The sequence below is a fragment of the Martes martes genome (assembly GCF_963455335.1).
Source record: "Martes martes genome assembly, chromosome: 13".
Taxonomy (NCBI): Eukaryota; Metazoa; Chordata; class Mammalia; order Carnivora; family Mustelidae; genus Martes; species Martes martes.
Genome location: NC_137901.1, coordinates 8,767,452 through 8,784,644, shown reverse-complemented (window position 1 = coordinate 8,784,644; position 17,193 = coordinate 8,767,452). Strand labels below are relative to the sequence as shown.

At 34.8% G+C, this 17,193-nt stretch overlaps 1 protein-coding gene across 1 annotated transcript in view; it reads left to right on the top strand.

Annotated features, from left to right (window-relative positions):
* Window positions 1-17,193, top strand: part of CCDC102B (coiled-coil domain containing 102B) — a gene marked incomplete at its 5' end in the record, with an annotated part of 139,922 nt that overhangs the window by 78,428 nt on the left and 44,301 nt on the right. The window contains 1 exon segment of the mRNA XM_080821576.1: window positions 12,880-12,996. Within this exon segment, the coding sequence (XP_080677702.1) occupies window positions 12,880-12,996 (117 nt within the window).

The window sequence follows — 17,193 nt, the reverse complement described above, 5'->3', positions numbered from 1 at the left end:
CAGTATACCTTCTGCCCCTCTCTCTCTTTCTTCTTCTTCTGGGATCCCAATTATTCTAATAATGTTTCATCTTATGGTATCATTTATGTCTTGAAATTTCCCCTCATGGTCCGGTAGTAGCTTGTCTCTCTTTTGCTCAGCTTCTTTATTCTCCATTATTTGTTCTTCTATATCACTAATTCTCTCTTCTGCCTCATTTATCCTAACAGATAGAGCCTCCACTTTTTATTGCCACCTCATTAATAGCTTTTTTTATTTCAACTTGGTTAGATTTTAGTTCTTTTATTTCTCCAGAAAGGGATTTTATTTTTCCAGGAAGGGATTCTCTAATATCCTCCATGCCTTTTTGAGCCCAGCTATTACCTTAATAATCGTCATTTTGAACTCTAGTTCTTACATATTATCAATGTTCATATTGATTAGGTCCCTAGCCATCAGTATTACCTCTTGCTCTCTTTTTTATGGTGAGTTTTTCCGCCTTGTTATTTTATCCAGATAAGAATGTATGAGTGAGAGAATAAAATACAAAAAGGGTGGCAAATACCTCAGAAAAATATACACAGGCCAAATCAGAAGTGCCCCAAAACTGGGGGGGTGGGGAGAAGAAGGGAGGGGGAATATATATATATATATATATATATATATATATATATATATAGCTGGTGAATAGAACAGAGCCACCCACTTGATTTGGGGTGTATTCTGATCTGTTAGAAGAAACTACATCCCAAAATCTTAAAGAAAGAAAAACATATATATACAAAAATAAGGATAAACATAATGAAGGGATGGAATATGACTGTAAAGTTGAAAATTTAAAAATATTCTAAAAAAGGAACTGATAAGATAAGTTGGTTTGGAAAAGAAAAAAAGAAAAAAAAAAAAACGGGGAGAGAATGTGATCAAGCTGCAGACTAGAACAGAGCCATGCACTAGATTTAGGGTATATTTTGAAATTGTATCCCAAAATTTTAAAGAAAAAAAAACCTGTATGTATACAAAAAATAAGGTAGCTACAATGAAGGGATATTATATGACTATAACAATGAAAAATTTAAAAGATTTTAAAAAAATTTAAAAGATTAAAAAAAAAAAAGATATTGTTAAGGGGTGCCTGGGTGGCTCAGTGGGTTAAAGCGTCTGCCTTTGGCTCAGGTCATGATCTCAGGGTTCTGGGATTGAACCCCACATCGGACTCTCTGCTTGGCAGGGAGCCTGCTTCCCTCTCTGTCTCTGCCTTCCTCTCTGCCTGCTTGTGATCACTCTCTCTGTCAAATAAATAAATAAAATCTTTTAAAAAAAAGATATTGTTAAGACAGAATAGTTAAAAAATGTTAAAAGAGGAAAGTGGAAAAGTTAAAAAAATAGAACAAGAAAAAAATAAAATTAAAGACATTTAACTTTGCAAGGCTAAAGGATAATGGGGAGAAAAGCCATGAATTCTATGTGTTGCTTTCTCATTGCTCTGGAGATCCATAGTTCTCATTAATCGGTGTACTTGGTCTTGGCTGTCTGTTCTTGCTGATCTTCTGGGGGAGGGGCCTGTTGCCATGATTCTGAAATGTCTTTACCTGTGGTGGAATCGCACTGCCCTTGCCAGGAGCCAGGCTCAGTAATCTGCTTGGGTTCCCTCTAGGTAGCTTTTGTTCCCTGAATGCTTTCCATACATTTTTGGAGGATGAAAATGAAGATGGTGGCCTCCCAATCTCTGGCCCGGAGGAGCCGAGAGCTCGAGGCCCCACTCCTCAGTGCACCCTCCGAGAAAAACAGTCAATCATTCCTGCCTCCCTGGTCTCCAGCCACACTAAGTGCTCACCTGGCCTGTGACTGAGTATTTCTATCTCTGGCGCATGTCCCCATTTGGCGTCTCCAAACCCAGTAGACTCACGTTGCGCTCTCCCATGCTGCTCCTCCTGGGGGAGGAATGAGGGGATCTCTCCAGATCTGCCATTTGTGGGATCCCTGCTCAAAGAGCAGTGATCCAACTGTGCCTTGGATCATGGTTTAAGGTAACCCGGAGCTGAGAGCTCACTTCTTGGCTTCATCTCTGGAGTTGGTTTCCCTGCTCTGATACCTGGCAGCTCTGCCACACTCAGACACCCCCTGGTCTTTCTGTGACCCTGTGGGTCCTGAGACTACACTGTCCTCATGAGGGCTCCACCTCCACTTAGCCTCTGGAGCAATGTCCCTCAGTGAATTAGACTTCTGAAAGTTCCAATTTTGTGTGCCACTGCTCCACCACTTGCCAGGAGGTGGCTCCTCCCCCAACAGTCTATCATCCTGTCGCTTTGCATTCACTTCTCTGCATGTCCTACCTTCCAGAAAGTGTTCGATTCTCTGTTCCTAGAATTGCTGCTCTCCTTCTCTTTGATCTCCTGTTGAGTTTTTAGGTAAGTTTTGGTAACTATCTAGCTGAACTCCTGGGACCTAATGATATCTCAGTCTCCTACTCCTCTGCCATCTTGGGTCCTCCAACCTAATTGGATGTCTTTTTAAGTGCATTTTAATATGTAGGTTTTCTCTTTATGCAGCTTTTTCTTTTTGTCCTTCTTAAAATTTGCTTTTTTTTTTTTAAATAGGTTATTTATCCTTTAGGATTCTATTCTGAATTTTATAGATTGCATTTATACACTCTATGGTTTAATATGTTACTCTGTCTTCTGTATTTCCTATTAAATGTTAGTTCGATCAGAAGGTATGATTTGATTCAGTTTCAAGACTGTCTCCTAGATAATGTGTTCTTCATTAGGAAGCACATGATATTTGTTTGTTTCTTGGTGGTGCTGATGATGCTCATTCTATTAATTAGGAGTTGCAAAATCATATTCTGATTGTATTATTTCTTCAGAAGTTATTATTTGGAATTTTTTTTTTTTTAAAGATTTTGTTTAGTTTTTTGAGGCAGAGAGAGCGAGCACAAGTTGGGAGAGTGGCAGGCAGAGAGAATGGGAGAAGCAGGCTCCCTGCTGAGGAGGGAGGGCTCAAGACATGGACGCCTAACCAACTGAGTCACCTGGGCACCCCTTTCTGGATCATTTAAATAAAAAGAACTTCCTCGGGGCACCTGGGTGGCTCAGTGGGTTCAAGCCTCTGCCTTGGGCTCAGGTCATGATCCCAGGGTCCTGGGATCGAGCCCCGCATCGGGCTCTCTGCTCAGCAGGGAGCCTGCTTCCTCCTCTCTCTCTCTCTCTGCCTGCCTCTCTGCCTGCTTGTAACCTCTGTCTGTCAAATAAATAAATAAATAAATAAATCTTAAAAAAAAAAGAACTTCCTCTCTGGTGCACCTGGCTGGCTCTATTGGTGGAGCATGCAATTCTTGATCTTGGGGTTGTGAGTTTGAGCACCACATTGCTTTAGAAATTACTTTGTATATATTTATATATAAAGTTATATATATATATAAAGTAATTTCTAACCCAATTTATATATATTATATATGTAAATATACAGATATATTTTTAAAGTAATCTCTATATTTTATATATATATATATAATATACCATATAATATATATATATATTTTTTTTAAGTAATCTCTAACCCAATGTGGTGCTCAAACTCACAACCCCAAGATCAAGAACTTCCTTCCATACAGTATTTTGTTCATTTAGACATAGTTGGGATACAGGGTAGGTTACTTTCCCTTTCTTTAAATGAATTGGATCACTAGCATTCCCCAGTATTAAATTAGGTTTCTAAAGTAGTATTATAAATTCATGAATTTAAACTTATTGGATGTTTTCCATAGTACCTGTACTTATCATCCTTATGATATTCAAAAGAGCAAAACCTTTTTTATATTAGCAACTGCAAACATTCAATGAAATCATAGTACTCTTTTTTTTTTTTTTTAAGATTTTATTTATGTATTTGACAGACAGAAATCACAAGTAGGCAGAGAGGCAGGCAGAGAGAGAGAGATGGGAAGCAGGCTCCCTGCTGGGCAGAGAGCCCGATGCGGGGCTCAATCCCAGGACCCTGGGATCATGACCTGAGCTGAAGGCAGAGGCTTTAGCCCACTGAGCCACCCAGGTGCCCCAATCATAGTACTCTTTTATAGTTTACTTTGTGGTATGACAAGATATACACTCAATGGCATGACTCATTTTCAAAGAGTCCTGGGTTCTTATAATAGGAAGTACCTTAAGACCACAGTATGCATGGATGAGTATGTTGCTGCAATTATGGTCACTATTTCAGGCCATTTTAGAGGAAAAATTGGGAAATGTATAAATATGCTAAATCCTTGTCACTCTACTCCGTCACAGTTTCTGATATCTTTTTAAATATTTTATCTTGATTACTTTTGGATTTTTAGCATCTTATTTCTTTTTACCTTATCTCTTAAGACATTCTCTGTTTCATTTACTTGCTCTTATGTTCCTTATAGTTTATTCTGAAATACTTTTTCTTTTATTTCTAGTTCTTTTCCTAGTACTATAACACTTCTGAGTTTCTCTAATTCTAGGGTGTGTTGCTCCTTCATATTATGTATAATTTTATTATTTTTGTTTAGGTCACAATGAAAAATTTGTTGTTTTTTTTTTTTTTTCTCTAGTGGGCATGTATTTCTAGAATGTTCTTATTATCTATAGCATACTCTAGAATTATCTATAGCATACTCTAGAATACTCTCTCTGTATTCTATATTCTACATATATAGCATACTCTAGAATGTTCTTATTATCTATAGCATACTTTCTTTATAAGAGCATCATTCCTTTCTTCATTCTTTCATTGTTATAATAACATAACATGATTCAACTATGATCCTTTTTGTTACTCACTCTTACATAGAAAGAGAGTGGAGGAAAAGTGTTTTCTAGAGCTCACTACTCAGTATTTGTGTAAAGTGCCCTAAATTTATGACTTTGTCTTATCCTTTCCAAAACTCGCTGACTCTGTTCCCTAACTGATTTCTCTGGATCACTCTGCCTTTGTTGCCATTGTTCCTTTCATATCGATTCCATTTTCAGCATTTCCCACTTTAGTGCAGGGCGTTTTTTTTTTGTTTGTTTGTTTTGTTTTTTAAGATTGTATTTATTTATTTGGGAGAGAGAGAAAGAGAGCAGGAGCAGAGAGAGAGAGAGAGACACAGAGAGAGAGAATCTCAAGTGGACTCCATGCTGAGCATGGAACCCAATGAAGGCTTGATCCCATGACCCTGAGCTCATGATCTGAGCTGAAATCAAGAGTCAGATGCTTAACCAACTGAGCCACCCAGATGCCTCTAGGATGTGTTTTTAAAGGAAGTTTTATCTGTTTTGGTTTTTGAGAATATACAGGATATAGATTGTTGTACTTCGGATTTCATTGTGGGCCTCTTGCCCTCAATGTGTAAAACTCCCTTAGTTTCATCTACTGTTTTCACATCAACCTGATACATTTTCAGGGGAGGTATCCTGTCAGTTTTGAGGTTTTCCTGTTCTCAGGGTATGTTGTTCCTTCCATTTTATTTTCTCAAACAGATGCTGGTATTCTGGAGTTCTTCAAGCTGAGTAGATTGTCTTAACACACCTGTTATCTTAGGATTTTAGGGAAAACTTCCCACCTCATTTTGCTATAGGCTTCCATGGGTTTTAATTTTGTTATTGTCATTGCTCTGCCTATTTTCATGCAGAGATTTGCATACCCTAAAAGGACTACCACCACTGCACCACTACCATCTTCTCACAGGTCCCTATGGGATAGTTATGTGGATTTCAACTTCAGATTCCCAAACTTTCATATGCGGCCTTCAAAAATCCATTTGCCTAAAGAAGTTTGTACTTCTCAAGTGAGTTCTCTTTTCCCACATTATCCTCCATCTACTTTTCAAATGAAAGTCATGCTTGTCTCCCAACCCAAGTGTGGTTTTAGAACATTTTGCCAGTGGGGAAAATGTAGAAGTACTAAACATAGAGATATTTTGAAATATTTGTTTTGAGAAACCAGCTAATCAGTGGATCACAAAACTTTTGTCATTTCAAGTGGTTTTCTCATTTCTTTTTCATAAAAATACTGGAATGGGACCTAATGGATTTGTCAGTTTACAAATAATAAAAAATTAATTTTGTTATAAGATCAGAAGTAGCTTTGTCATTTACTTAGAAAGATATTTAAAAAAAAACACAAGCAATGCCTTTGCTATAACAAAACATCTTCCATTTCTATTAGCATGTGATCAATTTTCTCAGTGCCTATGTTTAAAAAAGAATAGAGAAAACTGATGATAATTCTTATTTCATTCTATCAATAAGTAATTTCATCCATGGATACACAAACTAATTGAAAAAATGTATCTATCTACCTCATTAAGAAATGCATTTCCAGCAAATGATCAGTTTATATTTAATAATTACTTATCACAATATGTGCTATCTTGTCTTATTTTTAAGCAACCATGTACCCATAATAATTGTAGAGATAATTCAATCCAAAGAAATTTTTTAACATTTGGAATCTTACAGCCACAATATATACATACAAATTTTATATATGTATTTTTATTGCATTTTATTGAGTAAAAACATTTTCAAATATAAACATGTTACAGTATGATGATCTGGGGAAGGTGAAATAGAAATAAAAATTCAAGAAATAAAATTATTACAATTTTTTGAATAGATGATAGCATTACAGTTCTGTGGGTTTTAGATGTTAACATTCTGTAAGATATGATGCAACCATTTTATTTAAAATATTTAAAATTCAGCAGGAAATTCATTTTTGTATCTAAATCAATATACTATTTAGTCAAGTCTTCAAAAAAAGTAAAGGATACATTAGCATGAGAGCAAAACAGTTTAAATACCACTAAGATTAGCTATTTAGTGTTTTATTTTGACTTAAAGAATAGAAGAAAATTTGCTGCAAGCATAGTTAAGCATTGTTTTATTCTTTACTAACATTCTTTAAGATTGAGGGAGGGAATTAGGTGAAGATTAGTTTAAATAATTTTGGCTAAAATTTTTGCAGTTATGTTAAATTTTGGAGGCTTCTCCATGCACTTAGAGTTATTAAAATCATTTGGAACCTTTACCTTGTTGTTAGCTATCCCTGGGTCCACTGCATTTGGGTCATTTTCTATTTGGGCACATTTCCTCCTTTCCTTACTTTTCGTAAGAATATGGTATCACCACCAGTACCTACCCAATTGCTAAAAACTTGGTCTTAGACTTTGTACTATTTGATATTCAATACTTATTCCAAAGCCAAATTATAAATGTATGCATCAACATGAGGTCAATGGGAAAAGCCATTGCATTGTGTTAACCAGCGTCAGTTTGATTACATCACTGAAAAAAAAATGACTCAACTTTCAGTGTGAAGAAGAGATTTCGGGGGTACAGGTGATGAGGAAAGTTCTGTGAGTCTGTTGGTAATCCAGAAAGAAACAATCAGGTGTCCTAAGTTTGGTTGGAGGATGTGGAGAGTTGAGAAATATACAAGTGAAAAACATTGTGATGCTTGGTGATTCAGTGAATGTTGGAAATGTACAGGGATACTAGGGTGTTAGAGAGAAGAGGTTTTGGATTTCTGACCTTATCTATGGAGTTGCCTTGCACCAAAGAAGGCACATCATGAGGAAGAGAAACTTGAGGGGAAATGATCATGTATTCAATATTGAGTATACTGAGCTTGAGGTAGGAATGTTTGGTGGGATTTGGAATTTATGAGTGTAAGAAAGAAATGTGAACAATGAGCCATGAGATGGTGGTGGAAGCATGGGAGTAAATGGGATCCTGCCCCCACCCCCACCCCCGTGTTGGTATACTGAAGGAAACAAAAGACGGTTTGGAGGATTAGTACCAGGCAAGGCAGACAGAGAAAGAGAAACTGCAGAGAAAGAAAACCTTTCCTCCCCATGAACCGGAAGAAAAGAGTGCTTGAGCAAAGGCATTGTTAACAGTAATCAGATTCTGCCGTGGATTCAAGTTAAGGACAAGGTTGAATATTGTGTGTTGGGAAATATTAGGAATGGGTGTAGCAACAGCCAATGTAGGAATGAGTGAAAGGGGAGCATGGGGAAAATGTGAATGTGAGCAACTCTTCCAAGGCACTTGAAAGTGAGAGGAAACAGAGCTGGAGTGGAAACCTCCAAAACTGGAAAAGAGGTGTTTTTTCCAGAGGTGGGAGAGAGAGAGAGAGAGAAAGAAAAGGAGAGGATCTTCTGTACTTGATCTCTCATACTTTGCTTTACAACCTAAATGGAAACTATCAAGCAACTAAGTGTTGATGAGGGAGAAACCAAGAGATCTTGAAAATCCAGCAGGCGAACAATTCTTAGGATGAATTAACCGAGTACCCCGAAGGTACCAAATCCTAACTACAAATGAAATGATTAGCGTTTGACTCTAGGAGAAGGCTATTTTATGTTCTTTAACAAGAGGAAAGAAGGAAAGATTTGTATAAATGGTTGAAAATCTGTAGATTATGTTACAAGAAGTTGAAGATCTTTCCTTTATATAGCTTTTCCGCTTTTCCATGAATGACGCTGCAAGATCATTTGTTGAGAGTTATGGGAGAAATTATGGGTTTAGTGTTTGAGGAGATTGAATTTTGTTGTATTATTAATAACATTGACATAAATATTGAACACAATATTTCACAAAAGCCAGATCTTTGGGATAAGCAATAACCACCTAATCATTTTAGATTATTTTGAAGGATAAAATGTGAGGCAAAGTCAAAATAACAGGGTATGTTAGCTTATATTTTTGTGCCGTTTTTGAAATGTTCTTTTCCTATTTGATCTGAATAAGTAAGAAAATATTTTTATTTGTAAGTTACACAATATTTTTGTTTTCCAGAATCATCTTCAAAAAGACTTTCATTCCATGCTAATTTGAATGTAGGAGAATTAATATTTACATATAGCATTGCTAATTTTCCAGAAGCAAATTATGGTAGATATTTCTGAAGTCAGAGATGTGAAAAGTTGCCTGGTTTAACCTTTCACAAATACTGCGTTTGAAAAGAGAAATTTTAAAAAGGAACTTTAGAATTATATTATGATGCAATTTCAGAAAAAGAAGTCTTATAAGAGACTATACTTAAATTTAACTATTAAATAAAAGGACCTGAACATGGAAAATGCTTTCTAATGCTGATTCATTCACTTTCTCAGGTACCTTCTATTTCTGTCACTTTAAATTTAAGTAATGTGATATATCATTTGTGGATGACATTCATAATTCTGCTAAAATAATCCTTAACATCTACACATCTGTAGCTTTCAACTTTTCAGCTACTAATTAGATTTTAATTATAACTCCATTAATCTGAACCTGAAGTTTAATAGGGTAAGTAGCAAAATTAAGGTGATTTTGAGTCCAAAGTATAATTTTAAAATAATCGAAATAACTCAAATTTTCATAGGGAAAAGTATAGTTGTTTTATTAATCTGGCCATCAGGGTGGGTTTTTTTTTTTTTTCTCCTGTTACAGTGTTTTAAGTGCCTTCACTGTACAATATTTCATTTACTGTTTTTATTTTATTTTTTTGCTGTTTCCTGCCTGGAGTATGTAGGAACAGTGAGAAGGCCAGAGTGACTAACAGAATAAGAGGTAGGAGTAGGAGAAGAGCACTGAGGGGATCCAGGACCAGGCAGATGGTAAGGACTTTGACTTACACTCTGAATGGGTTGGAAAGCCACTGGAAAGATTTGAGCAGCAGAATTACATGATTTGATTTACTTTAAAAATGCTTTATTGACTGCTGTTTTGGGAAAGGGACTACCGAGCTACATGGAGAAGCAGAGATTGTGGCGGCTATTAAAATAACTGATGTGAGAGAACATGGTGGCCTTTGATCAAGGCAGTAGTAGTATAGGTAGAGAAATAGTTGGATTTACTATATATAGTTTGAAGGCAACATTGAATTATTTTGATTTTGGTTTGGAGATGATGTGTGAGAGAAAGAAAGAAGTTAAAAATAAATCCAAAATCCTTGGTCTGATTAAAGGGAAGGATAGAGTTGATACTTAACTGAAATGGCAGAGATTGGCAGAGAAACAAGTTTAGGGGAATTCTTAATTTGTCTTTGCAATGCGTTAAATTTTAGATACCTAAAGAAGTGACAAGGAGTTGGACATGTGGGTCCAAAGTTCAAAGGAGACCTACAAGATAGAACTAGACGTTTGGAGATTGTCAGAATTTCAATTAGTATGCAGTGCTGTGGGTGCACATCAGCTTTCCAAAGGAGTGAATGCATCAAGCAAACAGTTCCAAGAACAGAGCTTCAAGACACTTTAACCTCTGACTCTATTTTCCAATGTTTCTAGTGAATTTTTCCAAAGGAAAGGATTACTAGACACATTTAAAAATTTTTCCTTTATTGTTCTTTGAAATTTTGAAATTTTTCTGTCCTTAATTTATGAGTGCAATTCATTTTTTCCCAGTGATTATATTTTTAATAACATTTTCTTTCATATCTTAAATTATACTATTTATCTCTGTCCTTTTTTCCCCCTCTATCAGACATTGTGATTTCAAATCTTGGCTATTTTATTCATGTTCTTGGTTTCTTCATAAGTCCAAAGATCCTTGATTTTCCACTGTCAGTGAAAATGGAATTATTTTAGATAACTGGTGTGGATTTCCCATACTGTATGAAAAGTTATTTTCTTACCTCTTCTCTCCTTTGAGTGGTAACATTGACTGCAGTCCTGTTAACAGTGAGAGAGCTTATTGATTGATCTAATTCCCTGAGAATTAATGGTCAAGATTTTAGAAGTAAAACTAAGGGCATTCAATTACCAGAATGAGTTGGGTTTTACTTTGGTGAACTCAAACCAAAACCTGATGCTTTGATTTCTTTGATTTTACTCTTGTAATTCATTATTTTCTTTAGCAAAGTGACTTTTAGTTTAGTTTAGTTTAGTTTAGTTTAGTTTAGTTTAGGCAGAGGTGAATGCCACATTGTCTATTTACATGAAGTAGGGTGAGACATGCATGGACAGACTTTGAACTTCATCTCATTGTATCCGGTTCCACACTTGCTTTCCATGGCATGTTCTCCAGGTTACTAACTCTGAGTAAGGAGCCTCTCTGTACTTGGCACGTCGGCACCCTAACACCATTGTAGTTCGTTTCAAGCATGTGGCTGTGTCTTTTGCCTTTCAGTAAACTGTACAAAGGCTTTTAGCTTTATAATTACAGGTGTAGCTACCAGTTTATAATTAAGAACTCAGGTAATGAATTTGACAAAAACATTCTTAAAATGTGCTCTTCCAGTTACTAGCTTTGCAAATTTGGGGAACTTGCTTAAGCCTAGTAAAACTACGGCTTATTTTTCTTTAAGGTAAGGATGGTACTATATACCTAACACATAGGATTACTCTACCTTTAACTCAGGAAACACATATCAAGTCCAGTTCCTAGAGACTATTACATACTCAATATTACTATTAACAATGATAATGTTATGAGTAATATCATTTTAATTATAAATAGGTAGTATAATGTTTGCTTTTATTTTCTAATTTATTGTGGGATTCCTTACAAATTATATAAATTCTGAAAATATTTACCAACATATTTTAGGGAAAAATATAAGTTAACAAAACAAAATATTATATGTGTATGTCTTACGCATTTTGTAGGTTTATCAAATTTTGTGTTTCTGCTGAAAACTATAAGAACAGTTAGGAGGAAAAATTACCAGGATTTTTGCATTTCCAGGATTTTTCTCATGTTCCTATGTTTCTTTTTATAGACTATTTTTTAGAGCAGTTTTTGATTTGCAGCAAAATTGAGTGAGAGATACATACATTTCCCAGGTGCTCCCTGTCTGCACTTAAGCACAGCCTTCTGTTATCAGTATCCTCCACCAGAGTGATACACTTGTTACAAATGATGAGCCTACATTGACACATCACAGTCCATAGTTTACCTTAGAGTATACTCTTGGTGTTGTGCATTCTCTGGGTTTAGACAAATATATAATGACATATATCCACTAGTGTTACACCAAATAGTTTCACTGCCCTGAAAATCTCTGTGTGCCACCTACTCATCCCTTCCTCCCCGAGACCTTGAAAAGCACTGATTTTATATTGTCCCCATGGTCTCGCCTTTTCCAGCGTGTCAAAAATTAGAGTTATACAGTAAGTAGCCTTTTCAGATTGACTTCTTTCACTTAGTAATATATATTTAATATATATATAAGTATGTGTATAATAAGTATATATATAATATATATCAGTATATATATAATATATATAAGTACATATATATGCTTATATATAAGTATATATAGTGTGTGTGTGTGTGTGTATATATATATAGTATATAAGTTTTCTCTGTGTCTTTTCATGGCTTTTTAGGGCTGAATAATATTCCATTATCTGGATATGCCATAGTTTATTTATCCCATTTTCCTGCTAATTCATTGGCACCTTTTATAAACATATTTTTACCAGTTCTAGCATTGTATAGATGATTTTTTTTCCCATTGCCCAAGTTTGCCTCTATTATAATCTATATACTCTTTGGACTTCATAAAAAATAGATATTAAGTAGGATTACAAAGAGTCCTGTATTATAAATATTCAAGACTATAAGATCAGTATTAATTAGATTTCTTTAGAATTCAGTTGGTCAGTTACCAGGATTCTGTGTGGTAACCAAGTTTTGCCCAATTTTTTCAATTGGTGAGTTTGGATTTATGGAGATTGCTGATTTGTTTTCTAACAACCAAGAATTTTTCAAATATAAGAAATAAATGGTTTAACTACATTAATTACCACAGCAATGATAAAGCCTGCCAGAATCCACATAAAAAAGAAACGAACAAAAAAACTAAACTAAAAGCAAAATGAAAGACTAGTATGAATTATCCTGGAGCCAGACACTGGAGCATTATGTGATTATAATTTTAACTTTTCCTTTTTTTCAGTTTAACATTATTCCTGGTCAGCATGAAAATGAAATGGAAGAAATATCAGGAGATATAAAGGAAGAATCAAAATCTCAAAAGAGCAAGGATAGAGTGATCTTTGAGTTAAGAGCTGAGGTAAGATAGTGGATAAAGATTGTAACACCAAAGCATACCTGAAGGTTATTAAGTGATATACTATTTTAAGGAGTATCATAGAGGCATTGTTGGTTACTCTATGAAGAAGGATGCTGCCGAAAATAAAAAATAATAAATATAAGCAGTTTGTATAGGACTTAAAACGCTGTGGGATGATACTGACTCATCACTAGATTGGAATTACCTGACTATTATAAAGACAAAATATTTGATGAAAAAAAAAACAACCTATAGCCAATACAATTCTAACTGTGAGTAAATACTTTTTTAAAGGTCAGTTGGCTGCTGGATCTAATATGTTAGGTTATCATCAGGACCAATGATTGACAAATGTGTTACATGTAGTTTCTGGCGGAATTAACATGGCTGTTGGCAGCTACCAACAGTGAGAGACAAGACAGGGTAACTTCACTCTTAGTTCATTTCTTAGGTATGATAAGTAAAATGGTGGGAACATTTATTTTTAACACTTCTACCACCATCACCACCTAAAGAATTTTCACAGATTTTAAACTCTGTTTTCTCCATCATGTTAATAAAAGAGGAATTATTGTTCTTATAGATAGATTATTGTTCCAATAGATATGATATGGAATTATTTGTACTACATAGTAAATAGTGTTAGTACCCTAAAAGTGAAAAATCATAAATTACTTATTTTGTATCATAATTCTGGAAGAATGTCTTGGATATCAATGTGTAGCAACAATTCAGGAAGTATAGGGTGGGAGGAAGGAGAGTTGTATTAGATGCTTTCTTCTTTCTAAAGGTCCATAAAGACTGAACTCACACCACAGTATATTTTATGTCAGACGAACATAGTGCAGTGGAAAATGCAGAAAACAAAGATTTTGGAGCCAGAAGCAGCTCCATTACTGATTACTTTATACTGGTCAACTCCTTATACCTAAGTCTCAGTATATAGATTGATTGAAATAATGGAAGTAAGAATAATAAAAGTCATCACTTTTGAATTTTTGATTTTTGAAATGATCACACGCTGCAGTGGGAAAGTGGTCGGAGGCAGCATGCCTTGATTTGGGAGTTACACGAAGTTGTTAGGGAGAAATAGCTTTTCTTGATTGAATCAGCGTCATTCTTTGCCACCTCTTCCATGAATCATGTAAAGAAAGAGGTGGTGGGTGAGGGAAGGCATATGAGAGATCCGTGATGAGAAAGGCTGATGTGTTGAAAACAATTCTTTCTACCAGTTAGGTCAAAAAGGAAAATGGTGGTTTGTGTGATGACTATTTTCTTAAAGAAATCAAACCATCAGGAGAGGCGCCATTTTTTCTTGGTCCTGAGATCTGAGAACATCTTAGATTAAGTTTTGCACAACATGTATAAAAGCTTACTTAGCAGTTAGATACAAAAACAGAGAAAGACGCATCTGGCTATATATTATAACTCTCCTCGAAAGCCAAGGACGTAATCTTATATCATCATTTTCAGATGCACTGGGAGCCATAGCAACATAGGATCTCTTTTTTAGTTTGATTTAGTAAAAAGTTTGGAGACCCATTTATTAATTATATGGCCTTGCGTTAAGTGTTTCATATCGATATAACTCAACTGTGTTTCTGTGTTAGGATACAGACCTTTTACCACCTAAAGATAATCTCCCACAAAACACTCAAGTACTATGATATATGGTTTTATGATTTAAAAATTCTTAATAGAGCACTGAAAGCTGAAAGCAAATGAAAGACATGAATTGGCTATGTCTAACTATGTACACTTAAGGGGTATATTCAGTTGAATTAAATTGAAGAAGGAAAGCTTTGTTCAAAAGAAAATAAATAAAATATTAAATAAAATATTGAGACAGATTCTAAATAGAAACAATGAGCTTGTGTGTGTATATGTGTGTGTTATATATGTGAGCATATGGTTCATTTCAGTTTTAAGTTAGTATAGAAGCTATTTTTTTTTTTTTCCTTAGAAAAGAAGACAGATAACCACCCTTTGCTGGCATTATTTTATTTTTTACACTTGCTATGTTTGGGTCTCTAAAATCATATCATAATGTGTAATATGTTTTCATAAAAGCCATTGTGTTATTGTGCTATATCTTAATTAAAATATAACCTATTTTTAAAAATCAGGTTTTTGGGGTGCCTGGGCAACTCAGTCGGTTAAGCATCTGTCTTCAGCTCAGGTCATGATCCCAAGGTCCTGGGATTGAGCCCTGGCTTTGGCTCCCTGCTCAGCAAGGAGTCTGCTTCTCCCTCTCCCTCTGCCCCTCCCCCTGGTTCTGTTCTCTCTCTCTCCCTCAAATAAATAAATAAAATCTTAAAATATAAAAAATAAAAATTGGGGTTTTTTTAAGATATATAATCAGTATTGCAGTTTGTGTGTGCACATTCATCTTTGGATATTTAAAATGGCTTAGGGTAAATTCCTAGAAATAGTATGGCTTGGTCAAGAAAATGTTTATTTTTTAAATTTTTTATACACATCACCAAATTGTCCTTTAAAAAAATTATATCAATTTACATTCTCACTTGCCTGCAATAAACATTCTCACGCCTGTATAAACATTTTCATTTCATTATTCTATAGCTAGCAGTATATATGATTATTTTTAATGCTTTGCTAACTGATAGACAAGAAGGTCATTTTAATTTGTATTTTACTTATCTATACAAAAATTTCTAGTTGTTTGTTCATTTTTACTGATATAATGTTTATTAAAATAGCTACCAGTTACTGATAACTACAAATATGTCACATTTATAGTGCTGGGCCATTGAAATATAAGCTCTCATTTAATATCTTAACACTTTTACGAGCTATATATTCTTTTTTAATTTTGTTTTTATTTTTATTAAGTTTTTTATTTTAATTCCAGCATAGTTAACACACTTCTTTTTGTTACTTTTTTTGTTTTATGATCTGTATATATTTTTGTCTACTTTGAAAGGAAAGAGCCTTTGAGAATTGACTTTGCTCAAGGTTACAAAATAACCTCAAACGTTGTTAAAATATTTTCTCACCTATATTGTCCTTTAGTTCTAGTTTTCCAGAGCACACCCTCGGATTCAGGTTAGGCCACTTACCAAGGCCACGTAGCTAATGAATTTGAATCCGGAAGTCAAATGGGTCCGGCAGTCCATCCCTGACATTGACGACCTGGTCTATCACCTTGTGAGTTTATTGAAGAAATGTAATGAATGTCCAGCAATATTTCTTGAATTGGAAAAAAATGGTATTTTAATATCAAACATCACAATTTTTTTAACATTGATGATCCCCATTTATGATGAACAACTTTTAAAACTGTTACTAATACTCTCCAATTTGATAATAGTATTGTTTTCACTTGACTAGTGTGTTCTCCTTATTTCTTAATCTGCCTCATTTATTTTTGCGAAGTAAGCTTCTCATTGTAGAAATTTGGTCAAAGAAATTTGAAATGCAGCATTGACAGAAAGGCCCCGTAGTAGTTACACAATTGGCTCTTCTAGCGCATGTGTGAGGAGGTGAATTCTCTGCTCACCAAGTCGCTGGGTGAATGGCTGTGTCTTGGTGTATGCATATGTGTAACACAAACATCTCATCTGTTTTCCATATTTAAGACCAAGGCCCTTCAAACTGGAAATGAAAAGTTTGTTTAGAATGGAAATTAATTGGCATTCTGAGTCAAGAAATCATGACTTCTTTCTACTGTCTGGTTGTTGCTTAAAACCAAACTCATAATCAGGAAACACATCTTTTTTTTTTTATTTTTTTTTTTTTTAGGCCAACATTTTTGGGATACACATTCATCCAAGGGAAAATAACTGTTTTATCTTGTATTATTCTAAAAAACATATTGCCAACACTTCAGTTTCAAACTTTTTGGAATTTTGGTTTCTTATTTTCTTGTTTCTTATTTGTGAATTGTTCTTTTCTCACCTATCCACACATTTACATCCAGTTTCTGTTGCACTTTGGAAAGATGAAGTCAACATGCTTTTCCCTATTTAGCCTAATAAGTACAACTAAAAACTCTGAAAATCTATTCTGGTCCCTCACTTTATGTCTCCCGTTCTGGTACTTGCGAATCGTCCACAGTAGGCTCTGCCAGCTCTAGCTTAGGGCTCTGCTGTTGACATGTATTTTCTGATACTTCATTAGGGTTTAAATCTTTCTCTACAGTATCAAAAAATGCTCTGAAAATGGTTTTTCTTCATA